The 23,255-nt window shown below is 38.9% G+C and overlaps 1 protein-coding gene and 1 non-coding gene across 2 annotated transcripts in view; both read left to right on the top strand.

Moving 5' to 3' along the window:
• The first annotated feature begins 416 nt into the window (after window positions 1-416).
• On the top strand, window positions 417-564 carry LOC121386979. Its single transcript, XR_005959756.1, has one exon. It is a non-coding gene; the product is annotated as a U12 minor spliceosomal RNA (small nuclear RNA).
• A 1,654-nt stretch (window positions 565-2,218) lies between these two features.
• LOC121386439 (serine/threonine-protein kinase SIK3-like) overlaps window positions 2,219-23,255 on the top strand; it is an 89,006-nt gene continuing 67,969 nt past the window's right edge. The window contains exon 1 of the mRNA XM_041517337.1: window positions 2,219-2,373. Coding sequence (XP_041373271.1) covers window positions 2,230-2,373 — 144 coding nt within the window. The 5' untranslated portion in view covers window positions 2,219-2,229. The remainder of the gene's footprint in view (window positions 2,374-23,255) is intronic.

The following is a 23,255-nucleotide window of genomic DNA, read 5'->3' as shown; positions in this document are numbered from 1 at the left end:
GATATTAAATGTATTAACATTGATGGTACAGAATATTTGAGCGTTGTGCTTTGATAAAATAGACTCACGCAGTATAGCTCTTTCAACATGTCGTATGCTGTAGGCAAAAACTCTTTACGTGATGAGTTACCAACGATGGCTACGAACACGTTTTTGCAACCATAGTGGAATACAAAAACGTACACAGTTACAATTGGTAAAACAAGAATTATTTAAACATATGTACTATAACTAATTTAGTAAATATCATCACAATATTTATAAATACAGACTGAAGATCAGATTTTCACAGAAAGTCCAATTGTAAAGAATTGTATTTTTAAAATATATATCAATGACTGATATGCAAATTATTGCACCCGTATCGTAAGACAGTACTTCAAATAGATAATTCTTGACCTGTTAAGTAAAATTTCATGCCTTAAACTAATGAGTAAGGAAAATAACGAGCTTGGTTAACGACAGGCTCCTAGGTCAATCCTAGAAGAATTTATGAAGGGGTACAGGTCGCCCTGGGGTGACCCGCCTACTTTGCGGGATGCCCTTGTTGCAGTGATCTGCCCTTACCCCAAAAATTTAATAATAATAAAGAAGTAGATTTTCTTCGGTCGATTTGCTTTCAAAGAATCAAAATTTTAAGACACATTCTGATAATTGACTTATTTAGAGTTTGTATTGTTTATCAATACAACTAGAGGACAGTGAACCGGGGTTTGTTTGTTTTGGGGTTGTTGTTTTTTTAGTATTTGTTTATAAATTTTTTATTAAAGTGCTTTTCTGTTTTTTTTACAGGAAGTTGGTCCATGAGTCTTTACCCTTTTGTAATTCTGAATGTCTTCAGTTTTGTTGAACGACATCACTAGAGCACATTGATTTATTAATCGTCACGACGGCAATTGAATGACAAACATTTGGTAGAATACTGCGTGTCTATTTTATCAAATCACGGGGGAGATCTGGCTCAGTCAGTAGAACGATCGCCTGATGTGCTATGGTATATGGTGGTGTTTTTTCATTAGCAATAAGGCTGAACTTAGTACTGGCGTAACCAATGGGTGTGGGTTATGCTGGGGCGCAGACTGGGCGGGGGAGTGAGGGGGGGGCTTAGTTCGGAAGTTCTGACCACTAAACCCACCCCTTCCTCACTGAGGCTAAAACAATTTTTGCATCGCAGTATAAGACCATTGATACTTCATAGAGGTGTCAAGGGAAAATGTAGACAAAATGGTCCGCTAGGTTCATGTTCGAATCGCCCCCCTCCCCCCTCCCCAGGTCTAGACAATGTTACGTCCCTGTCATGGGGGCTATTACTCCCTCAATGACACCTCGTTTTCCCACACCCACCAATACTACCACCACCTTTTTATGTCCCTCCATGCACTGCGAGGAGTTTATATATGGGGGAGGGCATTTTTTTAAAGGTTTGATTGGGAGGACTAGATGTGAGATACACACACACACACACACATACGCAGAGAGAGCGAGAGCGAGAGAGAGAGAGAGAGAGAGAGAGAGAGAGAGAGAGAGAGAGAGAGAGAGAGAGAGAGAGAGAGAGAGAGAGAGAGAGAGAGAGAGAGAGAGAGAGGGAGAGAGAGGGAGGGAGAGCGAGGGAGAGAGAGAGAGAGAGAGAGGGGGAGGGAGAGAGAGAGAAATAGAGAGAGAGAGAGGGGAGGGAGGGAGCGAGGGCGGGACAAGGGAAGAGACAAACACACAGAAAGAGAGTAAGATAGAATCAGAGATAAAGATTGAGACAGAGAGGGATATAGAAACAGACCGACAAACAGACAGAGAGAGACAGAAACAGAGAGAGCCTGGCACACACAGATACACACAGACAGAGGGACAGAGATTGGGAGGATGTATATAATGAAATTTGTTATGACAGAAAATACACCAATTGTCAACAGGGAATAATGTCACGTCCAATTTGGGTTCAGTAGGTCCAAATATTTTAAAACAGTATGTTTTACCAAGACAGTGTGGTCAAATAAAGGATGACACGGCGTAAACCAACAATGCGTTGTTTTGTACCTGTCTGTCTCATTTCGCGAATTTGTACGAATATAACGGTACTATGCGTAATTGCGTGGTGTGAAGACATTCAGTTCGAGACGGCGGCGGTGGCGCCTTTGAAGTCATAGTTTATTGTTTGGCGGTCTCGTGACCTATATTCCGTGAGACGATTCTAGAACGAGGCTCCTACATGCGTAATCGGAGAGCCTAAACAAAATGGCGGCAGCCAAAGTAACGGGACGGCATAGTTCCGGACCAGGTGGCCCCGTTAGGGTAGGATACTATGAAATGGAGACCACGATAGGCAAAGGGAACTTCGCAGTAGTAAAAAGGGCTTCCCATATAGTGACAAAAACGAAGGTAAGTGACGTACAAGCAGAACTACGACCGCTTACATTGTGGAATTCCCGTTCGCATTTCGCTGCCCGTGTTTTGTTGTGGCCTATGAACACACGATGAAAAGAATTTGTATACGTATATAATATATATACACTACGGCAGTTAAAATGTTTGCGGCGACGTGTTCGTTGGCAGCTTAATATGTGTAACTTTGTTCCGCACTTTAGTCATTTTTATTTGAGTAACATTGTTAAAATGTTAAACACTTTGTATAACTTATTGGTAAAAGACTTGTATTGTAAACAAATTGGAGCATTTAAGAGTTTACAAATTACATTAATATTCCCTCACTAAGTTTTAAGATTATTTATTGGTAATATTAGTTTTAGGTATGGAAATGCATCTTAGGTCAATATAGCAACTAACATTAAAAAAAAGTTCAATAAATATATATATATATATAGCAGAACTCGTGATTTATTTTATTTTTTTAATTGAGGTTTGTATTGTTTTTGTCTTTAAAAATGTCTTTGATCATGCACATATTATTATGCTTTACTGCTACTTTAATTAAAGAGATTGCCATTGTAAGATGTTTCTCGTTAAATGATTTCAACGACTAACATTACGTAGCTCAGTAGTAAAGCATTTACCTGATGCACTGCTGGTTTAGGATCGATCCCCATTGGTGGACCCATTGGGCTATTTGTCATTCCAGCCAGTGCACCTCGACTGGTATATCAAAGAACATGGTATGTGTTATCCTGTCTGTGGGATGGTGCATATATAAAAGATCCCTTGCTACTAATGGAAAAATGTAGCGGCTTTCCTCTGAGACAATGTCAAAATTAAAAAAACGTTTGACATCCAATAGCTGATGATAAATAAATCAATGCTCTCTAGTGGTGTTGTTAAACTTTTTTTCTTTTCTTTTTTTTTCTTTTTTTGCATAGTGCAGTTTTTTGTTTCTAAGAATATCAATGTCAGTATATATATTCAAGGGTTTTTTGGTCATCCTAATGCTTGTAACTAGCACAGGGCTTCTAGATATGGTAGCCCCACTCCCATGGCTAGTGATATTCAGTGTTGGGCTAGTAAATAACTACTATTGTCATGCCAGACAGGGCTTCTAGATATGGTAGCCCCACTCCCATGGCTAGTGATATTCAGTGTTGGGCTAGTAAATAACTACTATTGTCATGCCAGACAGGGTTTCTAGATTAAGGTAGCCCCACTCCCATGGCTAGTGATATTCAATGTTGGGCTAGTAAATAACTACTATTGTCGTGCCAGACGGCTTCTAGATTATGGTAGCCCCACTCCCATGGCTAGTGATATTCACTGTTGGGCTAGTAAATAACTACTATTGTCATGCCAGACAGGGCTTCTAGATTATGGTAGCCCCACTCCCATGGCTAGTGATATTCAATGTTGGGCTAGTAAATAACTACTATTGTCATGCCAGACAGGGCTTCTAGATTATGGTAGCCCCACTCCCATGGCTAATGATATTCACTGTTGGGCTAGTAAATAACTACTATTGTCATGCCAGACAGGGCTTCTAGATTATGGTAGCCCCACTCCCATGGCTAGTGATATTCAATGTTGGGCTAGTAAATAACTACTATTGTCATGCCAGACAGGGCTTCTAGATTATGGTAGCCCCACTCCCATGGCTAATGATATTCAGTGTTGGGCTAGTAAATAACTACTATTGCCATGCCAGACAGGGTTTCTATATTATGGTAGCCCCACTCCCATGGCTAGTGATATTCAATGTTGGGCTAGTAAATAACTACTATTGCCGTGCCCGACGGCTACTGAAACAAAATAGTCAAATGTTGCAGTTAAGTCTATTTTGTAAATATAAATATCCTGACCCCCCCCCCCCCCCCCCCCCCATGTTAGTGTTTTTAAGCTCTATATCCCTTTTTCGGTGACATATCTGATGATTACTATTATTTAGTAAAATTATATTGACTTAAAAAATAAAGTAGGGCTAGTGAATTTTTAATGGTGGCTAGTAAATTAAAAAAATCTCTGATCCCATGGCTAGTGGATTCTATAAAAATTCTAGAAGCCCTGTGTACATCAGCGCATGTAGCATACCCAGTATAGGGCTCAAACTTAATGACGGCACCGACGGCAATTACCGTCATCCAGATATAAATTGCCGTAGGTACAGATCATCACCCCTCAACAACAGGCCCTTAGCCAGGATTTTGAAAGAGGGGGGTCGTTTAGACACGAAGCAGTCGAGTCGAGTTGCTTATGGGGGTCTGGGGGCATATTTGAAAAAAAAAGTCACTGGTAGTGGGGGGGGGGGGGGGGGGGGGACGACTGACCCCCATTGGCTACAGACCTGAACAATGACAAAATGTATACACCTAGTGTATATTATCTGCCAGTATTCAACATTTGTGCAGTTGAAATATGTCTACATAGAGCAGAATAACCTTTCAGTTACGTTTATTTTTGCTGCGAAAAAAATTGCCATAGGCAAAGCTCAAAATTGCTATCAGGGGACTGTGGGCCGTTTCACCCATGGCAATTCTGTACAAAATTGCCGTGGGAGAGAAAATCTTAAGTTCAATCCCTGAAGTAGTTTGTAATGACCAGTCCAGTTTGATCAATTATTCTCGGCCACATTGATTTCAGTAATGCCAGAAAAATACAATTGATTAGTTTCATTTTAACATAAGAAAGACACATTAATTATCAATTACTTAAGTAATAATATTACATTTTTTAATCAAAACACACAGTTGTAGTAGTAGTAATAAATTATATAGAAATATTACATAGTGATTTCCCTAGAAATTAGGCAAGGCATGGTAGACCAAACACTTTGATGGCATTTTCACCATTTTCGGGGCACTTGTTTTTCATTAAAAATACACAAAAATTAATTGAAATTAATGTAATTTATGTGCTTGCTTTAATAAATGAATGGCAAAAGATATAAAAGGCATATTTTATTAATTAATAATACCTTTTTGGGTGTTTTATAAAGGCAATTTTAGAATTAATTAGTGAAAAAGGTTTGTTTAATCTCAGGGCAGCATGGCGCTGATTAATGCAAGATGGTGCTAGACTACTGAGGCATGGTGCCGCACCATGCTAAAACAAGCTAGGGAAAACACTAATTACAATTTGAACCAAGTGTATAACCCGGAATGTTACTGAAAAAATGCGGAACATAACAAAACTTTGCTAAATGTACCGGTACACATAAATGTTCACTTTGCCGTCTTCTGTTTTTTAAACATTTTTTTTTACAGATTTGTGCCTGTTATCCCGGGAATAAGGGAGAAGTCAGTTCTACTTTTTCAAATCTAGATTAGGGCTTGGAAAACAAATAAAAAAATTTAAGACATTAAAACGTCTTAGTCAGAATTTTTTTTTACAAAGGAATTTTTTGTTGTTTTTTCCCTTAAACTAGACTGTTGTTTGTGTTTTTTATTCTAGATTCTAGGGCATGAATTAAAAAAAATTTTAACATTAAGAAGTCTTTGTTAGTCAGAAACATCTTTACAAAGGAAACAAATTCGGGATAATCCATCAACTAGGCTATTGTTTGTTGGGGCTTTAAAAAATAAAATAAATATATAATTTTAGACATTAAAACATCTTCACCAGTCTGATTTTTTTTTTTTGATTTTTTTTTTATTATACAAAGGAAACAAACTTGGGATAGTCCCTTCAACTAGGGTGTTGTTTCTGTTGTTAAATCTAGATAATAGGACTTGAATTTTAATAAATAATAATTTTAGACATTAAAAAGTCTTTGTTAGTCAGAAACATCTTTACAAAGGACACAAATTTGGGATAGTCCTTTCAACTAGGCTGTTTGTGTTGTTAATTCTAGATTGGGGCTTAAAAAAATAATATATATATATATATATATATTTTTAGACATTAAAACATCTTCGCCAGCATAATGTTTTTGGGTTTTTTCACAAAGGACACAAATTTGGGATAGTCCTTTCAACTAGGCTGTTTTTTGTGTTGTTAATTCTAGATTGGGGCTTAAAAAAATAATATATATATAATTTTAGACATTAAAACATCTTCGCCAGTTGGATTTTTATATATATATTTTTTTTTTTTACTACTTTTATTTTTTATTTTTACAAAAGAAACAAACTTGGGATAGTCCCTTCAACTAGGCTGTTGTTTGTGTATTAACCCATTTCTGTTTGTATCACCTTTGTGAACCTATAAATCAATTCACCTACACTGTACACATATTTCCCCATGTCAAAAACTAACGCTCCAGCATAACATTCAGACAGATATACTCTTCAAAAAAAGTAGGGGAACCTGAAATATTAATATCAACTATTAGACCACAGACATGCTAGTAAAGAACGTCCAGGTCTGTTTATTAACACACTGAAACACATTCCATAGTTTGCATGTGCATCACGCAGTTGCCCCGTACACGTGTGTGGGGTGTCATTCTCAATTTTGACAATTTCCAGGAAGGTCCATTAATCACTGTGGAACATTATTTCTGTCAGTCTTTTTCATTCTGTTGATCATACAGTTGTTATTGTGGGTTTTTTATTCATTTTTATTGTTTGAATTTGTGATTTATTGATATAGAAAACGTCAACTTTAAAATTTCACTTCTGACCCCAATCGTGCTTCAAGATCTTTGGTGGTCATAAAACCTACTGTAATACTGAACTACCGGTTGTAATGTTTGCCCAATTAATTCACTATTATTATATAACCATTCCCTACAGCTAACATACCGTACAATTTTGGCAATTGTAAATTCTTATTAAGAGTTCCCCTACTTTTTTTGAAGAGTATATATGTTACAAATTATTACACTGTTTCACAGGGAACAACAAACATATATATATATATATATATATATATATATATATATATATATATATATAGTCAAAACTCTCAAAACCGAAACCTCTTTAAACTGGAATTCTCTCAAAACTGGACATTTTTCAGTCTTTTAAAAAAAAATCAGTAAAGAACTTAACCTCTCTAAACCGGACACCTCTTAAAACCAGACATTTTCCTTGGTCCCAAGGGTGTCCAGTTTAGAGGGTTTTTACTATATATATATATATATATATATATATATATATATATATATATATATATATATATACTGTAGCAGGAAGTAGAGTGGATTAACATAAATTATGTTATGTCAGCAGGGGATCACATGCGCCACCCCCCCTCCAACCCCACCACCCCAGGCACGAATCCAGAAGTTTTTGCAGGGGGATTCATATGCAACTAATTATTAAATGAAAAATATTTAAGAGTGCCTGTTCATTCATTAAAATAAGTGAGAGAAAAAAAGTTGTCCCGAGCAGGGGGTTGGGAGTCCGGACTCCCTTGAACCCTATGGATACACGCCTGCCCCCCTCCAAATCTAGACCTGCACCTGTTTCGTGAGTTATCTGTTTAATATCTTTTAAATAGAAAGAAAGAAATGTTTTATTTAACGACGCACTCAATACATTTTATTTATGGTTATATGGCGTCGGACATATGGTTGTGGACCACACAGATATTGAGAGAGGAAACCCGCTGTCGCCACTTCATGGGCTACTCTTTTCGATTAGCAGCAAGGGATCTTTTATAAGCACCATCCCAGAGATAAGGTAGTACATACCATGGCCTTTGATATACCAGTCGTGATTCACTGGCTGGAACGAGAAATAGCCAAATGGGCACACTGACGGGGATCGATCCCAGATCGACCGCACATCAAGCAAACACTATACCACTGGGCTACATCCCGCCCCTTTTAAATAGAAGGCACGGTCGGTCTAGGATCGATCCCCATCGTTGAGCCCATTGGGCTGTATTTCTAATTCCAGCCAGTGCACCACGACTGGTTTATCAAAGGCCGTGGTGTGTGCTATCCTCTCTTTGGGATGGTGCATATAAAAGATCCTTAGCTACTAATGGAAAAATGTTGCAGGTTTCCTCTCTATGACTATATGATAAAATTACCAAATGTTTGACATCCAATAGCTGGTGATTAATAAGTCAATGTGCTCTAGTGGTGTCATTGAACAAAACAAACTAACTTTTATTTGGCAATGTACAGAGTGAACCTTGATACTCTTGTCTTCTCATTAATTCATTCATTGGGTACACTTTGTCACAACAAGGATGTAAAATTGATTGTAATGAGGCGTCTCGGTCTTAATTAGGAGTGTTACCTTTCGTAGCTGTAGGCCAACTGGCTGTTGACAACATGAATTATAGAAAACATGCAAGTCACCAAAATATTCATCTTACTCCATATTTTGAAAATGTTTAAGGTTTCCTCTCGCTGTGTATCAAACTTACAAAATGTTTGACATATTATATATCCAATAGCCGGTGATTTATAAATCAGTGTACTCCAGCGGTGTCAAAACAAACTTTAACTTTTATTTGACAATGTATCTGTATAGAGTAAACATTGATACTCTTGTCAGGGTTTCTAGATTATGGTAGCCCCACTCCCATGGCTAGTGATATTCAGTGTTGGGCTAGTAAATAACTACTATTGTCATGCCAGACAGGGTTTCTAGATTAAGGTAGCCCCACTCCCATGGCTAGTGATATTCAATGTTGGGCTAGTAAATAACTACTATTGTCATGCCAGACAGGGCTTCTAGATTATGGTAGCCCCACTCCCATGGCTAGTGATATTCAATGTTGGGCTAGTAAATAACTACTATTGTCATGCCAGACAGGGCTTCTAGGTTATGTTAGCCCCACTCCCATGGTTAGTGATATTCAATGTTAAGCTAGTAAATAACTACTATTGTCATGCCAGACAGGGCTTCTAGATTATGGTAGCCCCACTCCCATGGCTAGTGATATTCAATGTTGGGCTAGTAAATAACTACTATTGTCATGCCAGACAGGGCTTCTAGATTATGGTAGCCCCACTCCCATGGTTAGTGATATTCAGTGTTGGGCTAGTAAATAACTACTATTGTCATGCCAGACAGGGCTTCTAGATTATGGTAGCCCCATGGTTAGTGATATTCAGTGTTGGGCTAGTAAATAACTACTATTGTCATGCCAGACAGGGCTTCTAGATTATGGTAGCCCCACTCCCATAGTTAGTGATATTTAGTGTTGGGCTAGTAAATAACTACTATTGTCATGCCAGACAGGGCTTCTAGATTATGGTAGCCCCACTCCCATGGTTAGTGATATTCAGTGTTGGGCTAGTAAATAACTACTATTGTCATGCCAGACAGGGCTTCTAGATTATGGTAGCCCCACTCCCATGGTTAGTGATATTCAGTGTTGGGCTAGTAAATAACTACTATTGTCATGCCAGACAGGGCTTCTAGATTATGGTAGCCCCATGGTTAGTGATATTCAGTGTTGGGCTAGTAAATAACTACTATTGTCATGCCAGACAGGGCTTCTAGATTATGGTAGCCCCACTCCCATAGTTAGTGATATTTAGTGTTGGGCTAGTAAATAACTACTATTGTCATGCCAGACAGGGCTTCTAGATTATGGTAGCCCCACTCCCATGGTTAGTGATATTCAGTGTTGGGCTAGTAAATAACTACTATTGTCATGCCAGACAGGGCTTCTAGATTATGGTAGCCCCACTCCCATGGTTAGTGATATTCAGTGTTGGGCTAGTAAATAACTACTATTGTCATGCCAGACAGGGCTTCTAGATTATGGTAGCCCCACTCCCATGGTTAGTGATATTCAGTGTTGGGCTAGTAAATAACTACTATTGTCATGCCAGACAGGGCTTCTAAATTATGGTAGCCCCACTCCCATGGCTAGTGATATTCAATGTTGGGCTAGTAAATAACTATACTATTGTCATGCCAGACAGGGCTTCTAGGTTATGTTAGCTCCACTCCCATGGCTAGTGATATTCAATGTTGGGCTAGTAAATAACTACTATTGTCATGCCAGACAGGGCTTCTAGATTATGGTAGCCCCACTCCCATGGTTAGTGATATTCAGTGTTGGGCTAGTAAATAACTACTATTACCATGCCCAACGGCTAGTGAAAACAAAACTTGTGAAATGCTGCATTTTAGTCTTAATTTTTAAATATGAATATATCCTGTAACCCACTCCCACCCCCCCCACCCCCCCCCCCCCCCCAATCTTAGTGTGTTTAAGCTCCATCTCCCTCTTTAGGTGACATATCCGATTATTACTATTAATTAGTAAAATTGTATTTACTTAAAGTAAAGTAGGGCTAGTAGATTTTTAATTGTGGCTAGTAAATGTCTTAAATCACTGATCCCATGGCTAGTGGATTTTATAAACATTCTAGAAGCCCTGTCTTGTCTTCTCATTTGTTCGTTCTTTCGTTCGTTCTTTCGTTCTTTCGTTCGTTCGTTCGTTCGTTCGTTCATTCGAGTTGCAGGGAATATTTTGTTTATTATCATGATACAATTTGCTGTGCAAGTTTCACACAATTTTTAAATATTAAAGTTTGTTTTGTTAAGTGACATCACTAGAGCACATTGATTTATTAATCATTGGCTATTTAGTACTTTTGACATATAGTCTTAGAGAAGAAACCCGCTACATTTTTCCATTAGTAGCAAGGGATCTTTTGTATGCACCATCCCACCGACAGAAAAAGCACATACCACGGCTTTTGATATACCAGTCGTGGTGCACTGGCTGGAGCAAGAAATAGCCCAATGGGCCCACTGACGTGGATTGATCTCACATTGAGAATGCATCAACGAGCACTTTACCACTGGGCTATGTCCCACTCCTAATTTAAAACATTATAAACAATAGTTGGTGGTAAATTTTCAATTGACTAGAAATATTGCGAATTAAGATTTTAAAAACAAAATGTTCCCCGAGTTGTTATGATTATTATGGGGGAGGGGGCAGGTTCTAGCTTAGATGATAGAATGCTCACCTGTGGTATGTGCTATCCTGTCTATGGGATGGTGTATAGAAAAGAACCCTTGCTGCATGCTAATGGACAAAATTTAGAAGATTTCTTCTCTAAGGCTGTACGTCAAAATTACCAAATGTTGACATCGAATAGCTGATGATTAATAAAGTAGGGTGTGGGTGTGGTCAGGGGGTCAGCTACCCTCTAGAACAAATCTTCACATTCAGATAAAAATGCTGGAGATATTCGGGCAAAATGAGTTGGCCAGAAACGTTTTTAAAACGAAGTATTTACATCATTCTACATAGTCCTGTGGTAAAGTGCTCGCCTGATGCGCGGTCAGTCTTAAGATCAATCCCTGACAGTGGATCCATTGGGTTATTTCTTGTTCCAGCCAGTAGACCACAAAGGCTGTGGTATGTGCTATCCTGTCTATGGGATGGTGTATAGAAAAGAACCCTTGCTGCATGCTAATGGACAAAATTTAGAAGATTTCTTCTCTAAGGCTGTACGTCAAAATTACCAAATGTTGACATCGAATAGCTGATGATTAATAAAGTAGGGTGTGGGTGTGGTCAGGGGGTCAGCTACCCTCTAGAACAAATCTTCACATTCAGATAAAAATGCTGGAGATATTCGGGCAAAATGAGTTGGCCAGAAACGTTTTTAAAACGAAGTATTTACATCATTCTACATAGTCCTGTGGTAAAGTGCTCGCCTGATGCGCGGTCAGTCTTAAGATCAATCCCTGACAGTGGATCCATTGGGTTATTTCTTGTTCCAGCCAGTAGACCACAAAGGCTGTGGTATGTGCTATCCTGTCTATGGGATGGTGTATAGAAAAGAACCCTTGCTGCATGCTAATGGACAAAATTTAGAAGATTTCTTCTCTAAGGCTGTACGTCAAAATTACCAAATGTTGACATCGAATAGCTGATGATTAATAAAGTAGGGTGTGGGTGTGGTCAGGGGGTCAGCTACCCTCTAGAACAAATCTTCACATTCAGATAAAAATGCTGGAGATATTCGGGCAAAATGAGTTGGCCAGAAACGTTTTTAAAACGAAGTATTTACATCATTCTACATAGTCCTGTGGTAAAGTGCTCGCCTGATGCGCGGTCAGTCTTAAGATCAATCCCTGACAGTGGATCCATTGGGTTATTTCTTGTTCCAGCCAGTAGACCACAAAGGCTGTGGTATGTGCTATCCTGTCTATGGGATGGTGTATAGAAAAGAACCCTTGCTGCATGCTAATGGACAAAATTTAGAAGATTTCTTCTCTAAGGCTGTACGTCAAAATTACCAAATGTTGACATCGAATAGCTGATGATTAATAAAGTAGGGTGTGGGTGTGGTCAGGGGGTCAGCTACCCTCTAGAACAAATCTTCACATTCAGATAAAAATGCTGGAGATATTCGGGCAAAATGAGTTGGCCAGAAACGTTTTTAAAACGAAGTATTTACATCATTCTACATAGTCCTGTGGTAAAGTGCTCGCCTGATGCGCGGTCAGTCTTAAGATCAATCCCTGACAGTGGATCCATTGGGTTATTTCTTGTTCCAGCCAGTAGACCACAAAGGCTGTGGTATGTGCTATCCTGTCTATGGGATGGTGTATAGAAAAGAACCCTTGCTGCATGCTAATGGACAAAATTTAGAAGATTTCTTCTCTAAGGCTGTACGTCAAAATTACCAAATGTTGACATCGAATAGCTGATGATTAATAAATCATTGTGCGCTAGTGGTGTTGTTAAACAAAAACACTTTAACTTTTACATGTATACATGTAATTTATTCTATTGATAATATTAATTGTAATTCCAAGGGGCGGGACGTAGCCTCGTGGTAAAACGCTCGCTTGATGCATGGTCATTCTATTTCTCGCTCTAGCCAGTGCACTACGACTGGTATATCAAAGGCCGTGGTATGTGCTATCCTGTCTCATGGATGGTGCATATAAAAGATCCCTTGCTACTAATGGAAAAATGTAGCAGGTTTCCTCTCTAAGACTGTATGTCAAAATTACCAAATGTTTGACATTCAATAGCGGATGATTAATCAATCAATGTGCTCTACTGGTGTCGTTAAACAAAACACTTCAACTTTTGTATACATGTAATTTATTCTATTGATGATATTAATTGTAATTCCAATGGGCAGGACGTAGCCTCGTGGTAAAACGCTCATTGATGAGTGGTCATTCTAGTATTGATCCCTGTCAGTGGACCCATTGGGCTATTTCTCGTTTCAGCCAGTGCACCACAACTGGTATATCATTATCAATGGTGATGGTATGTGCTATCCTGTCTGGGATGGTGCATATAAAAAATCCCTTGCTACTAATGGAAAAATGTAGCAGGTTTCTTCTCTATTACTGTGTCAAAATTACCAAATAACCGATGTGCTATCAGTGTGATCTAGTGGTGTCGTTAAACGAAACAAGCTTTAATGTTTACATATATTATTGTACTGATAATATTAGTTGTAATCCGTGTAAAATTGCTTAGTCACGGTGAATCATTTGAAACCATATACATGTGTATATATATAGCTGTTCAGTACAGGTTCAGGCATATGTGCAGTCATTTTAGCAGGAGGGGGTTTATGTTGTAGTGAGCGAAGTGTTTAGGGGGGGTTGACATAATGCTCCCCCGGAAAATATATTGAAAAAAAGAAGAAACTCTATATATATATTGTATGTTTCCCACAGTCTAAAATCACAAAATATGTTTCAGATTTCATCCTTGGGGGGGGGGAAATAGGGTAGGTAGGTACATATACGTAGGAATGTTTTTGTTTTGTCTTTTAGATCGAATCAAACCGAGAAACCGTACTTGGCCTAGGTGTTCCGAATCTAGTTTGCTGATTGCAAAAAATCAGGGATCCCAAATTTTGTTTTCAGTTAAAAAAAATTTCAGGGTAGCTATATAAAATTAAGGTATTTTGAGAAACTGGAAAAACACACATTTTTTTGGGCCTAATTATACAATTTGTATTGCAAATAATCCTACTGATGTACTTACCTTTGTTTGACACCTAATAGCCAATCTCTGTTTCTGTGCTGGGGTGTTGTTAAATATTCATTCATTCATTCATTCATTCATTCATTCATTCATTCATTCAAGCAAGGGGGGTTTCAACCCCCAAATCCTCCCCCTGCACAGATGCCTGAGGTTTCTGCTGATGGTGTCATAGTGACCAAATATTTGACATCCATTGGCCAGCCCAGTGGTAAAATGCTTGCCTGATGCACAGTTGGTTCAAGGATCAATTCCCGTCAGAGTGTCCATTGGGCTATTTCTTGTTCCAGCCAGTGCACCACAACTGGTCTATTTAAGGCTGTGGTATATGCTATCCTGTCTGTGGGATGGTGCATATAAAAGATCCCATGCTGCTAATGGAAAATGTAGCGGGTTTCCTTTTGATGACAGGTCAAGGATCGATTCCCGTCAGAGTGTCCACTGGGCTATTTCTTGTTCCAGCCAGTGCACCACAACTGGTCTATTTAAGGCTGTGGTATGTGCTATCCTGTCTGTGGGATGGTGCATATAAAAGATCCCTTGCTGCTAATGGAAAATATAGCGGGTTTTCTTTTGATGACAGGTCAAGGATCGATTCCCATCAGTGTCCACTGGCCTATGTCTAGTTCCAGCCAGTGCACCACAACTGGTATATTTAAGGCTGTGGTATGTGCTATCCTGTCTGTGAGATGGTGCATATAAAAGATCCCATGCTACTAATGGAAAATGTAGCGGGTTTCCTTTTGATGACAGGTCAAGGATCGATTCCCGTCAGTGTCCACTGGGCTATGTCTAGTTCCAGCCAGTGCACCACAACTGGTATATTAAAGGCTGTGGTATGTGCTATCCTGTCTGTCGGATGGTGCATATATAAAAGATCCCTTGTTACTAATTAAAAATATTGGGCTGGTTTGCAAATAATCCTATTGATATATTTACCTTTGTTTGACACCTAATAGCCAATCTTTATTTCTGTGCTGGGGTGTTGTTAAATATACATTCATTCATTCAAGCAGGGGGTGGGGGGGGGTCAACCCCCAAATCCTCCCCATGTACATGTGCCTGAGGTTTCCGCTGATGGTGTCATAGTGACCAAATGTTTGACATCCAATAGCCTATGATTAATAAATCAGTGTGCTCTAGTTTTGTTGGTATACAGTTCAAACTATATGATCCTTGTAATGTGATTATCAGGACTTGAACTTAAGAAATTTGTTACCTGCAGCAATTTTGAAAGGTTTTCACCATAGGAAAAGTTTTCACCTAAATGTACCTACAACACAGCTGCGATATATTGAGTCTGCCTATGGCAATTTTAATTCAGTAAATTTTGCACAAAAAAATAATAAATTTTCCCTTCAAAGGATAATAAACATTATCCAATGGCAAAACCATTGCAGTCAGTAAACCCATGACCTTTGACATATCATAGTGCCGCAGTGGCCTGTTGGCGTCTTTGTCACATTTGAGTGGGCCGTATTGTTAAAGAATGAAAGAAAGACTGATTTGTTTAAAACTACGTATGCAGCACATTTTAATTACAGAACTGTATATGACATCAGTTGTGTGGTTAAAGAAAGAAAGAAAGAAATGTTTTATTTAATGACGCACTCAACACATTTTATTTACGGTTATATGGCATCAGACATATGGTTAAGGACCACACAGATTTTGCGAGGAAACCCGCTGTCGCCACTACATGGGCTACTCTTTCTGATTAGCAGCAAGGGATCTTTTATGTGCGCTTCCCACAGGCAGGATAGCACAAATCATGGCCTTTGTTGAACCAGTTATGGATCACTGGTCGGTGCAAGTGGTTTACACCTACCCATTGAGCCTTGCGGAGCACTCACTCAGGGTTTGGAGTTGGTATCTGGATTAAAAATCCCATGCCTCGACTGGGATCCAAACCCAGTACCTACCAGCCTGTAGACCGATGGCCTGCCACGACGCCACCGTCTTTAACTTTAACCATTTCCCACAGGTAATATACCTTACAATTTTGGCAATTGTAAATTCTTGTTAGAGTTACCCTACTTTTTTATAAAGAGTATGATATCTGAGACAGCGACTTGTCTAAAACAGAATGCACAGTGTTCAAACAGATTAGGAAACACAATACAGCCAGTTGTCGCCTGATGTTCACACGGATTAGAGAACACACCGATTACAGTGAAACCTCTAAAAACCAGACCCTCTGTACAGTGGAATTTTTTCAAAACCAGACCCTCTGTACAGTGGAATTTCTTCAAAGCCGGAACCTCTGTTACAGTGGAATTTCTTCAAAACTCGACCCTCTGTTACAGTGGAATTTCTTCAAAACTCGACCCTCTGTAACTGGAATTCCCCAAAACTGGACCCTCTGTAACTGGAATTCCCTCAAAACCGGACCCTCTGTAACTGGAATTCCCTCAAAACTGGATCCTCTGTAACTGGAATTCCCTCAAAACTGGATCCTCTGTAAACTGGAATTCCTTCAAAACTGGACCCTCTGTAAACTGTAAAAATTTGTGAAGATGGGTGTGAGGCAATATTTGTGAAGATGGGTGAGAGGCAATATTTGTGAACATGGGTGGGAGGTAATATTTGTGAACATGGGTGGGAGGCAATATTTGTGAACATGGGTGGTAGAAAATATTTCTGCATACATGTATGGGTGGGAGACAATATTTTTGCATACATGTATGGGTGGGAGACAATATTTTTGTAAAAATGTATGGGTGGGAGACAATATTTGTGTAAAAATGTATGGGTGGGAGACAATATTTGTGTAAAAATGTATGGGTGGCAGACAATATTTGTGTAAAAATGTATGGGTGGGAGACAATATTTGTGTAAAAATGTATGGGTGGGAGACAATATTTGTGTAAAAATGTATGGGTGGGAGACTGTGTTCATACATGAGCAGGAGGCAATATGTTTTGTATTCATCATCCAGAAAATATAATTTTATTTCACGTATGTTCAGAGAACATTCATAGCAGACTTACCCGGTATAAAATAACTGTTGTACCTCCTGCCTTGCTCCTGATCAAATCAGGGAATAAAGTTATAAATGTAACTATCGCCGCTTTCTTATCAAATCATGAATTGCCCTTACAAAGTGCATATAAAGATCCCTTGCTGCATCTGGAAAAATGAACTCGCTCTGAGTTACCGTATATCTTCGCCTGTAAGTCGATCTCGGCTATAAGTCGAGTCCCTAATTTTTTTATTGACCCGTTTATAAGTCGACCCATGAAAAACTACTTATAAATATTGAAATATTTCTTATTTTCAGCACATGAGAACAATAATATTTGAACAAAAGAAAATTATTTTACAAACTTCGGTTTTCACGTTTTGTACATCGCAATATGATCAGACTATTCCAATCAAACTATCATTATTACATAGCATCAAAACGAAATATTCCCTTAGTAGAGAGTAGAGAGTGAAAGCTGTTTGACTGTTACTGTATAGTACTGTACAGATGGTTTTGTGCACAGACAACAACTTTATTTATAAACACTGACAACAGATCACTACGATAAAACTGAAAGTATCACGTTTTGCCGCCATATTAATACATGTAAGGAGGATAACTCTGGAAAGTACACTGGTTTTTGTACCAAATGATGTGTGTCCCTATTGCTCTAGATAAGTGAACTGCAGAGATCAGTCTGTTTTAAGGGAAAGCTTAGTAATATTCATGAAGTTAATCACCGCCAAAACATTGTTTGAACAACCATTAATGCCAGTGACCAGATTTCAAAATAAACTCAGGCAACAGGTAGTCAGTATTGTTTACATTTTTACTATTAGTTATGACTGTTAATTTAACTAAGTGGACTGTTGTCTTGGCATGTGAGTGAGATCGTATGCCTTTTCGCATAACCAAAACCGTTCTAATGCCAAAAAAAATAGGTTATAAAAAATAAATGTGTCAAATTAACATATTTGAGTATAAATACATGGCATACTTCAACAATAAAACTTGTAAAATAATCCCCAAAACAGTAATATGTTTTGGTGAAATTTTTTTACCCTCTTATAAGTCGACCCCCCAAGTTATAAAATAATTTTTGGGTGAAAAAAATTCGACTTATAGGCGAAGATATACGGTAGTTGTTTGTGGTTAGTGAGAGAGAAGATGGTATAGTGGTCTTACACCTACCCATTGAGTTATTAAAACACTCTGGATTAGTTGTTAGTTGTTAGTGAGAGAGAAGAGGGTGTAGTGGTCTTACACCTACCCATTGAGTTATTAAAACACTCTGGATTAGTTGTTAGTTGTTAGTGAGAGAGAAGAGGGTGTAGTGGTCTTACACCTACCCATTGAGTTATTAAAACACTCTGGATTAGTTGTTAGTTGTTAGTGAGAGAGAAGAGGGTGTAGTGGTCTTACACCTACCCATTGAGTTATTAAAACACTCTGGGTTAATTGTTTGTGGTTAGTGAGAGAGAAGAGGGTGTAGTGGTCTTACACCTACCAATTGAGTTATTTAAAACACTCTGGGTTAATTGTTAGTGGTTAGCGAGAGAGAAGAGGGTGTAGTGGTCTTACACCTACCCATTGAGTTATTAAAACACTCTGGATTAGTTGTTAGTTGTTAGTGAGAGAGAAGAGGGTGTAGTGGTCTTACACCTACCCATTGAGTTATTAAAACACTCTGGATTAGTTGTTAGTGGTTAGTGAGAGAGAAGAGGGTGTAGTGGTCTTACACCTACCCATTGAGTTATTAAAACACTCTGGGTTAATTGTTAGTGGTTAGTGAGAGAGAAGAGGGTGTAGTGGTCTTACACCTACCCATTGAGTTATTAAAACACTCTGGGTTAATTGTTAGTGGTTAGTGAGAGAGAAGAGGGTGTAGTGGTCTTACACCTACCCTTTGAGTTATTAAAACACTCTGGGTTAATTGTTAGTGGTTAGTGAGAGAGAAGAGGGTGTAGTGGTCTTACACCTACCCATTGAGTTATTAAAACACTCTGGGTTAATTGTTAGTGGTTAGTGAGAGAGAAGAGGGTGTAGTGGTCTTACACCTACCCATTGAGTTATTAAAACACTCTGGATTAGTTGTTAGTTCTTAGTGAGAGAGAAGAGGGTGTAGTGGTCTTACACCTACCCATTGAGTTATTAAAACACTCTGGGTTAATTGTTAGTGGTTAGCGAGAGAGAAGAGGGTGTAGTGGTCTTACACCTACCCATTGAGTTATTAAAACACTGAGTTAATTGTTAGTGGTTAGCGAGAGAGAAGAGGGTGTAGTGGTCTTACACCTATCCATTGAGTTATTAAAACACTCTGGGTTAATTGTTAGTGGTTAGCGAGAGAGAAGAGGGTGTAGTGGTCTTACACCTACCCATTGAGTTATTAAAACACTCTGGGTTAATTGTTAGTGGTTAGCGAGAGAGAAGAGGGTGTAGTGGTCTTACACCTACCCATTGAGTTATTAAAACACTCTGGGTTAATTGTTAGTGGTTAGTGAGAGAGAAGAGGGTGTAGTGGTCTTACACCTACCCATTGAGTTATTAAAACACTCTGGGTTAATTGTTAGTGGTTAGTGAGAGAGAAGAGGGTGTAGTGGTCTTACACCTACCCATTGAGTTATTAAAACACTCTGGGTTAGTTGTTAGTGGTTAGCGAGAGAGAAGAGGGTGTAGTGGTCTTACACCTACAGGTATCCACTGAGTCGTTAAAACTAGCTCTGGGTGGGAGTGGGGGGGGGGGGCAGGATGTAGCCCAGTGGTAAAGCGCTCGCTTGATGCATGGTCGGTTTAGGATCTATCCCACAGCTGGTGTAACAAAGGCCGTGGTATGTACTATCTTCTCTGTGGGATGGTGCATATAAAGAATCCCTTGCTGCTAATTAAAAAGAGTAGTCCATGAAGTGGCGACAGTGGGTTTCCTCTCTCTGTATCTGTGTGGTTGTTAACTATACATGTATGTCTGACGCCATATAACCATAAATAAAATGTGTTGAGTGCGTCATTAAATAAAACATTTCCTTCCTTTCCTCTGTTTTGCACAGTTCTTTACACTGTGTGTTTTACTGTATTTGACTTTTGAATTTTGATATTGATGTTGATCATCACTTCATGTTTTGCCTTTACCATGGTTTGACACCCAATAGTCGATGTATTTTTTGTGCTGGGGTTAAATATTCATTCATTCATTCATTCATTCATTCCCTCTGGGTGGGAGCCGGAACCGAGCAGCGAACCCAGTACCTACCAACCTTATGGCTTAACCACGACAGCACCGATACCTTATCATTGAAGTTAATCATTGTTCGGCTATGCTCAATTAGTGTTACCAAGTGCCAACAAGTTGCAACTCCAAGTAAACACTGCATGGTCCCCATGTTCAGTTGTACACGCCAGGTACATGTACCTGTATGTCCCTTATTGTGCTTGATCTGTCATTAATGATACTGTAGGAGATCATATTTCTGGAGATCCATTGTTCTGTTCGCCCTGTGTGGGTTACACAACATTAAGTCCACACAAAACAGCAGTCAGTTACATGTATGCGCGGTGAACCATTGCAGTCTCAAATTTGAAGTTAAGTTTGTTTAGTTTAACAGCACCGGTCTCGGAACTCAGAAAGACTTCCGAACGTTCCAGCATGCATGCTAATACTATCACTAACCTTAACCCTAAACCTAAGCCTTAATGAACCGAATACTGGAACGTTCGGAAGTCTTGCCCGGAACTCTATTAACGTGCCCAAAAGATTTCAGGCACATCCTTCCTAGGTCTGGTGTTTGGCCTCGCTAGTAAGCTAACCTGGGACAGATTAACGACACCACTAGAGCACATTGATTAATTAATCATTGGCTGTTGGATGTCAAAAATATTTTTTTACTTGTATTTGTAAGTCTCCTTAGAGGAAACCTGTTACATTTTTCCATTAGTAGCAAGAGATCTCTTATATATGCATTTTCGCACACAGACAGGATAGCACATACCACAGCTTTTGGTATACCTGTCAGGGTGGGACTAGTTACCTAGTGGTAAATGTGGTTTAGGATCAGTCCCCATCTGTAGCCTTCTCGGCTATTTCTCGTTCCAGCCAGTGCACCACGACCGGTTCTGTTGATGTGTTAAGTTGATAGTCAGTTCTGTTGATGTGTTACGTTGATAGTCAGTTCTGTTGATGTGTTACGTTGATAGTCAGTTCTATTAATGTCTTACGTTGATAGCCTTCAGTGTTGATGTGTTACGTTGATAGCCTGCTGTGTCAATGTGTTTTACATGTATTTATATTCTGCGGTTGATATGTTACGTTGATAGTCAGTTCTGTTGATAGTCAGTTCTGTTGATATGTTACGTTGATAGTCTGCTGTGTTGATGTGTTACGTTGATAGTCAGTTCTGTTGATATGTTACATTGATAGTCAGTTCTGTTGATGTGTTACGTTGATAGTCAGTTCTGTTGATGTGTTATGTTGATAGCCTGCTGTGTTGATGTGTTTTATTTATATTTTGTGGTTGATATAATTATGTTACATTGATAATTAATCTGTTCTATTGACGTTTTATGTTGATAGGCTGCTGTATTAATGTACATGTATTATCTTGATAATCTGCAGTGTTGATGTGTTATTCGATGGTCTGCTCTGTCCGTCCACGTGATTGTCTGCTGTGTTTTGCTGCCAGTGTTTGTGTGTACACATGTACTGTTAACAACTGACCGGACATTGTTGTTGACCGTTTGACAGATTACCGCCGCCTATCTGTGTATTGTAATCAGGCGACTAATCGGTCAGTCTTAAATAGTCTATCGCAGATCTAAAATAGGCCTGGCTATCTCCTGTCTTATCTGATGTGTTCATATTTGTATAAACACTAAGAACAATTCTGTCATTGTCTCTGGTTTAGTCTGCTTGGTTTAGTCTGCTTGTTCATCTCCATGTCTGCTAATGCTGACATCTGCTAGCTTGTCTCCACATCTGCTAATGCTGATATCTGCTAGCTCGTTTCCACGTCTGCTAATGCTGACGTCTGCTTGCTGATCTCTACATCTGCTAATGTTGACGTCTGCTAATGCTGACGTCTGCTAGCTCATCTCCATGTCTGTTAATGCTGACGTCTGCTAATGCTGACGTCTGCTCATCTCCACGTCTGCTAATGCTGACGTCTGTTAATGCTGGCATCTGTTATGCTGATGTCTGCTTGTTCATCTCCACATCTGCTAATGCTTATGTCTGCTAATGCTGACGTCTGCTTGCTTGTCTCCACGTCTGCTAATGCTGATGTTGTTAATGCTGATGTCTGTTAATGCTGACATCTGCTTGCTTGTCTCCAAGTCTGTTATTGCTGCCATCTGCTATTGCTAATGTTGATGTCTGTTTGCTTATCTCCACGTCTGCTAATTCTGACGTCTGCTAAAAGTGGCGTAGTAATACATGGCTAATATTGGGTAGGGGTAATCAGGGGGTAATGGTTGTAATGAAATAAATCCTTGTCTACCCTAGAATAAAGGCACACTATATATAATGTTATTTTGGGGGGTTTTCCAGGGGGTGGGATCATTGGCCAAAAACATTTACTACAGTCTAATCCAAAATCATTTACAATAAGGTTTGGATATTATTATTTAATACCTGGTGGGTTTGCCATAAACAGGACTAATGGCTGTTCCAGATTCATTTACTTGGGAGGTGGGGGCTGACCATTATTGTCTTAAACAAGTCTGTGAATGTTGGCCATTTTTGTTTTTTTGTACATGTAAAGCAAGAAAGAAAGAAATGTTTTATTTAATGACGCACTCAAAACATTTTATTTTACGGTTATATGGCATCAGACACATGGTTAAGGACCATACATATATATATATATATATATATATACACACGCACATATATATATATATATACACACACACACACACATATATATACACACATACATATATATACACACATACATATATATACACACATACATATATATATATATATATATATATACACACACACACACACACATTTTATTTTACGGTTATATGGCAT

This window comes from Gigantopelta aegis, chromosome 12, assembly GCF_016097555.1.
Source record: "Gigantopelta aegis isolate Gae_Host chromosome 12, Gae_host_genome, whole genome shotgun sequence".
Lineage (NCBI taxonomy): Eukaryota > Metazoa > Mollusca > Gastropoda > Neomphalida > Peltospiridae > Gigantopelta > Gigantopelta aegis.
This window is presented reverse-complemented; position numbering and strand designations above follow the sequence as displayed.